Source organism: Radiomyces spectabilis, assembly GCF_025331425.1.
Source record: "Radiomyces spectabilis strain NRRL 2753 chromosome Unknown BYT42scaffold_11, whole genome shotgun sequence".
Classification (NCBI taxonomy): Eukaryota; Fungi; Mucoromycota; class Mucoromycetes; order Mucorales; family Radiomycetaceae; genus Radiomyces; species Radiomyces spectabilis.
Genome location: NW_026251936.1, coordinates 1 through 11,518, shown reverse-complemented (window position 1 = coordinate 11,518; position 11,518 = coordinate 1). Strand labels below are relative to the sequence as shown.

The 11,518-nt window shown below is 46.3% G+C and overlaps 2 protein-coding genes and 1 non-coding gene across 3 annotated transcripts; 1 reads left to right on the top strand and 2 right to left on the bottom strand.

Moving 5' to 3' along the window:
• Positions 1 to 1,134: 1,134 nt before the first annotated feature.
• Positions 1,135 to 1,206, bottom strand: BYT42DRAFT_t115. The gene has a single exon. It is a non-coding gene; the product is annotated as a tRNA-Asp (tRNA).
• Positions 1,207 to 1,795: 589 nt separating this feature from the next.
• Positions 1,796 to 4,699, top strand: BYT42DRAFT_616414 (uncharacterized protein; the record flags this gene model as incomplete). The annotated part of the gene is made up of 4 exons (XM_051572065.1): positions 1,796 to 1,958; positions 2,025 to 2,292; positions 3,097 to 3,247; positions 3,410 to 4,699. 4 exons carry the CDS (start codon positions 1,796 to 1,798, stop codon positions 4,697 to 4,699), a joined length of 1,872 nt encoding a protein of 623 aa, XP_051420322.1.
• A 4,205-nt stretch (positions 4,700 to 8,904) lies between these two features.
• Positions 8,905 to 9,811, bottom strand: BYT42DRAFT_579802 (uncharacterized protein; the record flags this gene model as incomplete). Its single annotated transcript, XM_051569428.1, has 2 exons — positions 9,219 to 9,811; positions 8,905 to 9,047 (listed from the first exon to the last, which is right to left on the bottom strand). A coding segment is annotated over exon 1 (251 nt), but the record flags the coding sequence as incomplete, so codon positions are not given.
• Positions 9,812 to 11,518: the final 1,707 nt, after the last annotated feature.

Below are 11,518 nucleotides of genomic sequence, written 5' to 3'. Positions count from 1 at the left end.
GCATTTAGAACCAAAACACCCTGCCAAGCTGTACTACAAAATTATTATAGATTAACCCAAAAATATATAAATATCCCCTCGATCAAAACGAATAAAGATTATCAATTACAGTATCTATCCTCCAATTCTAGTTTATTTCTTCATCTATCGTCTGTGGAACCAGTATCCGGAATAGATTCAGCAAACTCCGAAAACGACACAAACATGTCAGATCTGTTAGCAGTCCTCTAAATGTTTTGTCTTAATGACTCATGGTTCGTAAATATCAACAACAAAGCTCAGTATGAGTAATAGTCGATATATTATGAATAGATAGCATTGTCATAATAGAATATAAAAAGAAACCCCAAAATATTGAATAAACATCATCATTTATTTTGTTGTCAATCCTCGTCTATTTACTTTTGTCATGGCTGAAGCGGATAATATCCGAAAATGGTAATCAGCTTAGCATCTTGCTAAGTACAATCATTCTTTTATCAAAGTTTTAGCTGCTCAGCCATTATCCTCTTTAAGAACATAGACCGAATAAGCACATATAAATATCTCCTTACTATATAATTGACAAAATAAAGCGTTATCTTTCCTATCCCTAATCCTCTTGTTTCCCATGTCAGTTACGCCGGTTCTTCTTTTGCGCCAATTAGATTTGCTATACCAAAGTTTAGCAAATATAGAAGACAGCGCATTGGCTCGTCCGCAGATCAATGTCTGGAGGAACCTTCGAAAAGGTATGAAGAACCAATGGATGAACGAGGCATACCAAAGGTATTGCCTGGAAAACGGAAGAAATATAGACCAAATCCGTTCAGCATTAAAGTGGTCCGTAATACTTCTTGATTGATTATATTTCGGAATAATAGAAAACTGTGCAGAAAGTTGACAAGAACCTTCCTGAAGATTGTAGACATAAAAATGATCTTGATAGAAAATATAAATATGACCATGTTATGGTAGAATAAAACAATCAACAAATTACAGATTCAAACGAAACTCTAAAAGGAGTACTCAAATCTGACACCCACTCTGGTGATCTTGCCAGTATATCAGATCCGAGTGAAGTACGATACTTTGGTGATCATGCAGTTTATCAGATCCAGTAAATACGACATCTGACGACGACCAAAAAATAAACTCTCGGACGGGGAATTGAACCCCGGTCTCCCGCGTGACAGGCGGGGATACTCACCACTATACTATCCGAGACCCGTTGCGATGTCGAGCTGAAAAACATTCCGGTTCCGCAGACGCGATCACGTGACGTCAGGAATATCCCTCCTGTGCTGCGCTCAGGCAAAAAGCGCAAAGTCCAGCCTCTTCTCCCGCCTCGGCAAAAACGGCGAAATATAATTCCGAGACTTTATATGATTGGTCGACGCTATCCGCGTATCCCATTGGCTCACCGCGATTGCCGCTAGGCTTCGCTCCGCTTCTCACTCACATTGGTCACTGCTTAGCTTCTTCTTTGAAAACTTTTGATTGGTATCGCAAGCAAACCAATGGATACTTCTTTATTATTTTTAGAGCAGATTTCATTCAGTATAAATATCAGTAGTTTAGACGTCTGAATAAAGATAACTTCTCTTCTGCATTCTGATCTGTTTATATCTTTGATCTCTTTATTTTATCTTTGATTCAGCCTTTTTATTTCGCGCATATATCGAACCAATAGGGGCCAGGAGATATATTGCGATCTGACAGCGACTCGTTCCGTTACCTTGGTATTCCCTTCTCTCGCTCTGGCATTGATGTAGATCGTTTGCTTCGGCACTCGTTTCGAAAATCCGGTCAAGCGATGCAGAATTTCCGTCGGATGGGATGTCACCTCTATGGCTTTGGTCTTGGAGTGGCGCTTCGTACCTACAAAATCTTTGTTCGTCCGATTCTTGAATACGGCCTTGGGATTTGTCCCCTTTCGGTACGCCAAGTTAAAGACTTACAAAAGATCCAGGACCAGTGTATGAAACTATGTGTTGGTCGTCAGATCAGCGCTAGGATTAGTACTCATGCGACTGCGTCGCTAGCAGCGTTACCTTCTATGGAATTACGTAGTTTAGCTTTACAGGCCAAATTTGTAATTCGTTCTCAATTTCTCCCCGCTGACACCATGCTGGCACGTCTGCTCCCGCAGCTGCTCTATCCAAACAGTGAAGCGATCATCTATAGGATGCATAGCAATGTGCTGTTCTTGGAATATCAAACACTCCGTGATTCGTCCCCCAATCTGAAGAATGCTCTGAAGAAAGTGGTTCGATCACATCACGAACGGGAAATTGCCAAAAAAGCGGCCCAGTATGTTACTGTGCATCGTGGATTGTGCAAACCTGTCTGGGATCCTATCCTGTTTTTGCCTTGTACCAATATGGAGCGTCACAGACTCATCTGATGGCGGATCCACTGGCTTCCACCAACCCCGTCCATCCCATGCCGATGTGGCTCCGACCAAGCCAACCGTGAACACTTTTTCCACTGTCCTTTGGTAACGCCAACGCTCAAGGTCCTGATGGCACTCTTTCCTCGGCCGGTGTCAACTCCGTTGCACCCCGTTGATTGGGTGTTGAATCATTTACCCCGTTCTGCTCCGTCTGGCTCCTCCCTTTGGTGTGATGTCTGGCCTGTGCTTCTCAAAGTCTTACATGAAATCGATCAATCGACCTCCACCGATGACTTTCAACCCGAACCTCCTCCTGGACATGCGCTGCTTCACAATTGTGATTCTCACGCTCACCCACTCCTTTACTGAGCCCAAAAAAAAAAAAAAAAAAAAAAAACCTCCTGTTCTGTCGATCCGTCGTTTATCTTTGCATCGCCGCTACTGTTACGTTTCATGCCACCACACTTTTTGGATCACCTAAACCTAATTATTTTTATCCCTCCTCTCCTTTGATCATACAAGGCACGCTGACATGCTTTTGTGAATAGCATTGCCACTATTTATTCAATAAAACATTTGAGCTATACTATCCGAGAACGGTTTCTCCACTAAACATCACTTTTTACTGGATCCCAAATTTACCGTTTTTTGCAAATTTCCTCCCATATCTTGCTTAATAAATTGACAACCCCTTCAGAAAATCACGTAGAACCCACCAGTAGCCCTCCAGCCATCGACCCTGCAAGTACCGAGACTTGTACGAGCCTTACGCCTTCGCAACAAGCTTCTAAGCGCAAAGCTACCACTTATATCATTAGAGATATCTCGAAAATGACCGCGCCAGCTACCAAAACCCGCACCCGTACCTCAGCCGTAGCATCGCTCAACAGCCTTGCTACCATAAAATCGTCAGGAATAAAAAAAGGAACCAACCATCGCGAAACCGAAAAAAACCTACAAAAAAAACTTTTATCTCCATCTGAAAAAAATAACCAATGCCAGTCACTCGCTCCCCAATTTTTGGCAAATCTTCAGAGTGATTTCCAAGCCCGATATGAACAGTTGCCCTGCCCCCACTGCAATGAAGTTGGAAAAATTCATGCCACTGGACAAACCAATGTGCAGTATAATCCCCCGGCACCCATTTTTACTTGCATCTGTAAAACCGATTTTTCGCATCATGAGGTTCGCCTTTTATTGAATGCTATTCTTACCCCACCGGGATTTTCTTCACCTGCGGAAATGGAATTTGATTCTATTGCCGATGACTCCGCAACCAACACCGCACCCATTCCCCAAGCCTCTTTGGTCTTCGAGCATCATGATGCCCTGCCCGACTACCTCAAGGTACTCGTCCACAAAGTCACTACGCTTGAGAACCGTGTCGACGAACTTAACGCACTCGTGAAAGAAAATCAACAACTCAAAACGGCCCTTAACCAAGTTACTGACGAAAATCAGAAACTTAAACTTCAGCTTTCTGCGGCGCTTGCTCAACAACCTCAACTGGGCACCATGGCATCAAAATACGCCTTGCAACCTGCCACTGACTCTGGACCGGCCAATCTTGAGAGTGATGATTTCCCAGCCCTTTCCTCTGCTGCCCAAAACCAGCATAACAAAACCTGGGCCGCCCATACTGCTGCACATCGACCTCCTCAAAAAAATTGTAGGCCGATTTACTGCGTCAACCCCAATCCCTCTGCCAAGCAAAGCACGATAGGGATCCGTACCTTCATCCTTCCTGGTCCAACTCATGGATTCCAGTACGTCTACCTTCCTTCCCGCGGCCGCATACCCATTGGCCAGCTCCGCAAAAACCTGCACAAAATTGGAGTGGACAATGTCCGTGTCCTTGATCTGCATTACCCCGCCTGCCAAGTAGTCGCCGCCTTAATTCACAACGATTATGCTACCGATTTCACCGCACTTTTCACCAAACATGGTGTGCACCCTATTGCCGACTTTAATCCCGCTGATCCCAAACACCTTGGCGATCCACAGTTTAAGGACCTCCCCATTACCGAGCGTACCGCCAAAGCCCAAGAATTTTTTTCAGCTCGCATGATCAAAGCCGTCAATGGTATTCGCTTCCCTGTGAAATATGCTGTTGCCCGATTTTTCGCCTCCCAACAATGGATCTCACCAGAGACACTCGCTCAAATCCTTCCTTCGCGCCCCAGCCATTCTACAAATCACACTGCTCCCTTAGTGACAGACCTTTTCTATCCAACAACATCTCCCAGTTCTGCAGAAGCCATGCAAACTGACGACATCCCAGCCAAACCCATTACCTCCAGCACCCCAACCTCAGATAATCAATGACGACCGACCTTACAATTACAATATGGAATGCCAACGGCATTAAAAAACAATTGATTAACTCTATTTTAGATCATACATCCGACTCCACTCTTTTATTTATTACCGAAACCTGGCTACTCACCCCACAATCCTTTCCTACCAACTGGCGACAATTTCACACCTATGGTCAAGCCCACCCATGCACCTATGTTGGCAGCATGGGTATCTCACTTCTCATCAACCCTTCCTCTCCTTTCAAAGACTCTATCGAATTTATGCCCCACGATCCTTCCTCACCATATTACAATTATATGTTATCCTGCCGCCTCGGTACCATCCTTATCCATTGCCTATATCTCCCCCCCTCTATCGACGATCCTTTTGCTCTTGAAATACTCCAATCCCTCACTACCGAATCCGACACTACCATCACTGCGGTGACTTTAACACCCGTCTTGGCCCTCTCCTAGGTGATCATCGCACTACCAGTCGTGGCACATTATTTAATAATGAATGGCTGATCCCACATGGCCTTACCCTATGGAACACTACCCTTGCCTTCGGCCAACCCACTTACTACTGCTTGACGGAACCAGTATCATTGATTGGTTTATCAGCACTACTCCTCTCCTTAATCCCTCTATGCAAATTCGCGATGACCTCTCTCTAGGCTCCGATTATAAGCTTGTCCACCTCACCTTTCAATATGCCAACCAACCCTCTCCTCCTCCTTCCGGCCATCCACGTATCCTGTGGCGCCTTGGTAAATTATCTAATGACTCCGTATGCGAACAATATACCACCGACTTCCAAGCTTCTACCCGACCCCTCCATTCTCTCTTACAACAACATCTCGACTCATCTACACCACCACTCATTGACGATCTCTACACCCAATTATGCCAAAACATTTACACCTCTCTTGACGAGAGCGTCGGTAGAAAACCCCCACCATCATTTAACAACAACCAGTTCTGGACTCCATTTCTTCAAGCCACCATTGACCATCGGGAACATTGCTACAAAAAATGGTGACGTGCCCGAGGCCTGAATAAAATTACCTGGTGGATCCGCCACCAAGAAGCACAAGCCAAAGTCCATAAAGCCGTTCTCCAGCATCGACGCCAAACCTGGAAAGAATTTTGTGAACGCCTTGCCTCCCAAGATTTTTCCAAAACCACTGCCACCATTAAAAAACTAAAAAAAAATCGCCACCTCTCTCCTTCCTTTGTCCACCCACTTGGGCCACAAGCTGCCGCTGACACCCTTGCCTCTCATTTTGACTCTGTTCTTGCCGGTAACCTCCTGCCCCACACTCCTTCCAACAATTCCGACATCTCCCCCACGTCCCTACCTTTTTCCGATCCCTGTCCATTCCTTCAGAATACTGTCACCGAAGTCCTCTCATCACTTCCTCGCCGCAAAGCTCCTGGTGTAGACCATCTACGCAGTGAGATGCTTCAGCCCATCCTCCCCACCTTAACCCCACTCTTATACACCATTTTCCAACTCCGTTGGAAATGGGGGACCACACCGCAAGCATGGCGAATAGCCCAGGTTATCCCAATCCATAAAAAAGGCGATGTTACTGATCCCGCCAATTTCCGCCCAATCAGCCTAACCTCAATTCTCCGCAAGGCTTTTGAAGTCTGTCTCAAAATCCCACTTGAGGATACCGCACCTCCGCTAGATCCTGCGCAAGGTGGTTTCCGGGCATTTCGAGGTGCCCTTGATCAAGCTCTCGCCCTGCACGAATTATGCCGTTTCCATCAACAGTCCTTTGGTAGCCCTCCGGTTCTGGCATTTTTAGATATTAAGTCTGCCTACGATACCGTCGATCGCACCATCATCTGGAACGAACTTGCCCCCACCATTCAACCCGCCCTCCTTCATATTCTCCAGTCTCTTTTTGACAATGTCAGCATCGAAATCCTATTCTCAGGATACACCTCCCGTCGTTTTTCACCCACTACTGGCGTCCTACAAGGCTCAGTACTCTCTCCATTCCTTTACTCTATTTACATTAATATCCTTCCCGGCCTTCTCCGCGAAGCCGAATCCCAATTCTGGGACTCTATCTATTCCGACTTCCTTCCACCAACCCCCCTTACTGTCAATGGCCTTCACATCAACTGTCTTCTCTATGCTGATGATGTTGTACTCATCGGATCATGGGAGACTATGCCTATTCTCTTAGACACCTGCGAACGCCACAGCATACAACTCGGCTACCGCTGGAGTCCTCCAAAATGCGCCATCCTCTCATCCAATATACCCTCATTTCACCCATCCCTCCGCCTCTATGGCCATGACCTTCCATTCCTTAACTCGTTCCGCTACCTTGGCGTCCCATTTAATACCGCCGGTCAAATGGACACTGCTAAATTAATCGCTCACAACACTGCCTCTGCCCTCTCTGCCATGCGAGTCCTGTACTCTATTGGTATGAATCCTATGGGCTTCTCCAAACTCCTCGCCAGCCGCCTGTACCAACAGTTTATCCGCCCCCGTTTTGAATATGGCCTCGCCATCAACAAGTTTACCGCCAAAGAAATCAAGTTGCTTGAGAGAGCCCAAGACACATGTCTACGCATGTTCTACAGTGCTCATAGAACCTTCTCCACCACTGTCATTCGCCACCTCACCCATCTTCCCTCCATGTCCGAACGCGTGGCCATCCTTCAAGCCAAATTCCTATATCGCACACACTCCTTACCCGATGATACCTTCCTCACACAACTCATTCCACTCCTTCAAAGATCTCGCACCAGTCAATGGCAAACCCTTCACCGTACTGCTCTCTAGATTACCCTCCCTCAACCCGCTTCAGACATCTCCCACTCTGACTTTAATACAGCCATCAAGACTTTCCGCACCAACACCCACCAACAACTCCTCACCGCCCGTCATTCGATTCGTATCAATGCTTGCCGTCCCACTCTCGGGTTAGACCCAATTATGTGGCTTCCCATGACCAATAGAGAACGCAGCCGCTTCATTCGATGGCGAATTGGTTTCCTACCCAGAAAGCCAGTGCCATGTACCCGTTGCCGCCTAGACCACACCAGCTCTCGCCATTTGATGGAATGCCTACATGTCCACTCACGCCTCGGTATTCCCAGCACCAACGATCCCATCTCATACCTTTTAAATCGTCTCCCCACTCATCCACTTCGCTCCTCTATCAACGCCGACATTGGAACCGTAACTGGCCAATTTTGTGCCGTATCCTCTATGAGATCGACCAGCTATGCCATCCTTCTGAGGACTTTTCAGCCAGCTTTGATCCAGACCCCGGCCGCACTCTTCTCCTCTGGTTAACACCTACTCCACCTTCCACTCTTGTGACGTTGACTTCACCAACAGTCTCCTGATAGCACTCTAGATCTCTTTATTTTATTTTTTCTTCATTATTCTTCTCGCTCCACCTTTTTCCCTTACGCCCATTGAGGATTTTTTCATACCTTAAACTTTTCTGGAACTTGCTAGAGCATGAAACAGTCTATAGATCGATCTGCTCCCCCTGCATTCAAATAAACATTTTCGTCTATACTATCCGAGAGAGACAACGTGTCGAGCTGAAAAACACTCCAGTTCCGCAGGCACGATCACATGACGTCAGGAATATCCCTCCTGTGCTGCGCTCAGGCAAAAAGCGCAAAGTCCAGCCTCTTCTTCCACCTCGGCAGAAACGGAGAAATGTAATTCCGGGACTCTATCTGATTGGTCGACGCTATCTGCACATCCCATTGGCTCACCGTTAATTGCCGCTAGGCTTCGCTCTGCTCCTTGTTTGCATTGGTCACTGCTTAGCTTCTTTGTTAAAAACTTTTAATTGGTATTGCAAGCAAACCAATAGATACTTCTTTATTATTTTTAGAATAGATCTCTCTCAATATAAATATCCATAGTTTAGATGTCTGAATAAAAAAAATTTCTCTTCTGCATTCTGATCTGTTTATATCTTTGATCTCTTTATTTTATCTTTGATTCAGTCTTTTTATTTCGCGCATATATCGAACCAATAGGGCCAGGAGATATATCGCGATCTGACATTGGTAGCGGCTGAATAGTAACGATCCGGTTTATCTGCAAGAATTATTATTTTTTGAAGTCTCTGTTATCTCTGAAAATACGAATTATTTTTTTTTTAACGACCGAACATGTCTCAAGACGAGAATATGCAAGACGCTAGACTGTCTCAAGAACAGTTGTCTATGGCAACAATTGTTGCTGCGGCCGTGAAGGAGGCCCTCAAGGCTAAGACCTCCACCCCGAAATTCCGTGTCCGTGAACCTGATACCTACTCTGGTGAACGTTCCGCATCCATCATTGATGGATGGATCCGCTCTGTTGAACGCTATGGTGACACCCTGAAGTTGGACATGACTGAGAAAGTCACCTATGCGTTGACGCTCCTGCGTGATCGTGCTGATGTTTGGTGCCGAAGACTCGAGAAAGACGACTTGGTCCCTGCCACTTGGGAAACGTTCAAGAGAGAATTGATCAGCGAATTCTGTCCCAGTCACTCCAACCGTGCTGCCCGTGATCGTTTGGCGAACCTTCGTCAGACTGGATCGGTGGAAAAATACGTTGATGATTTCCACGATGTCCTTTTGGAAGTGGTTGCTGTGTCCGACGATGAAGCTCTCGATCGTTTTACTCATGGCCTACAAGAAGACACCCGTATCCATGTGATTACCCGCGATCCTCAGTCTTTCGACCAAGCTGTCCGCTTTGCTTTGGCCTTCGAAAGTGGCAAACGAGTTGGTGCTCCTTCTGTGGTCCGCCCCAAGCTTCCCCAGCAAGCTGATATGATGGACCTTGACTTCATAGGGAGAAAACCGCGTCCCGGTTACCGCAAGCCCGAGTATCATAAGAGAGACCAGGACGATAATTGTTGGTTTTGCCACAAACCCGGCCATGTAAAGCACTACTGCAAGATCCGACTGGCGGAAATCAAAAAGATGGACGATGCCCGCCGAGTTTTTGAAGAGCACAACTGAAAAGAAGGAGGGTCAGTTGTGCGCTATAGAAGAAAATTCCTCCTTATCACAAGAACCTGTTGTTAAAATTGAAACCAATAAAGACGATGTTACCGCCTACTCCGAAGTCCCTACAGCTGTTGACCATGAGGATAATTCCTACCTGCGCCATCTGTACACGACCACTGAAACTGAACTGCCTTTGTACCCTGTTACGATTCAAGGTCATACCTTCCTCGCAATGATAGATAGTGGTGCCAGCGATAACTACTGTACGTGTCCTCCCGCATGGCCCAATATGCGACGAAAATTGAAGAAACTCCAACACGCCTGATTGAAACTGCTGGCGGTGACATCAAGACCGTTGACCAGAAAGCCACACTAGATATTGATCTGAATGGTTATCGAAGCTGCTTGAGTGTCAACATTTTCGATACAAAATTCGACCTGATCTTGGGACGAACCTGGTTGCACACCATGGGACCCGAACCAAATTGGCGCACTGATGTCTGGTGTATCCGCGAACATGGTCAAGAATTTTTCCTCACTCCGCAACGTGGCGCTTCCTCGAGACCGCATTTGAATTACCTAATCTCTGCCAAACAAGTTGAACGAGATCTACGCTGCCAACAAGCTGACTGTTTCCTGATTCATTTCAAGGCTCCTGACAATGTAGCACAAAATCCGGGCACCTTTTGGCAGAAGATAGTCAAACAATTTGACGATGTGTTCCAAGATGGACTACCTGGCCTCCCTCCTGATCGCTCGGTCCAGCATGTAATCGGTACTGGTGATGCAAGCCTGGTCAACCGTGCCCCATACAAGATGAGTCCTGCTGAACTCGACGAATTGAAACGACAACTAAAAGAGCTCCTCGACCTCGGTCTCATTCGCCCAAGTGCCTCACCCTGGGGTGCCCCGGTGTTGTTCGTAAAAAAGAAGGATGGTTCGATGAGAATGTGCATTGATTACCGCGCGCTCAATAAAGTCACCGTTCGCAACAAGCATCCTTTGCCCCGCATCGATGAATGTTTGGAACGACTACAAGGCGCGACCCACTTCACCAGCCTTGATCTCAAAAGTGGATATCATCAAGTCAGAATCTCCCCTGAAGATGTACCAAAAACTGCTTTTAATATGCGTTACGGTCAAAACGAATTTTTAGTTCTACCATTTGGTTTAACGAATGCTCCGCCTACCTTCCAACAGCTCATGAACGAGGTCCTTGGTGATTGTTTGGATAACTTCGCACTGGTATACCTTGATGACATCCTGATTTTCAGCAAGTCCGAAGATGACCACAAGGAGCATGTATGACACGTTTTAGAACGTCTACGGAAAGCCAAGTTGATCGCCAACTTAAAGAAATGCGAATTCAATCGACGTGAATTGACCTTTCTGGGTTTCAAGATTTCTGCCGATGGTATTCTTCCCGCCGACGACAAGGTGAAAGCGATCAAGGACTGGCCAGTACCAACGAACGTGCAAGAGGTTCGCAGTTTCATGGGCTTAGCCCAACATTACCGACGCTTTATCCCAGGATTTGCAAGTCTCGCTGCCCCAATTACGGATTTGACCCAAGGCATTGGACCAAAAAAGCGACCCATTGTTTGGAATGAAAAATGTGAAACCAGTTTCAAAGCTATCAAGGAAAAACTCTGTTCGGCTCCTCTTTTGCAAGGCCCCAATATGGATCGACCATATATTATCAAAACCGATGCCTCTGATTTCGGTGTAGGCACAGTCCTATTACAGCCTGACGACAATGGTCTTTTGCATCCACTGGCCTTCGAGTCCAAGAAATTTTCAAAAGCCAAACGTGCCTACCCCGCTCAAGAACGAGAACTCCTGGGAA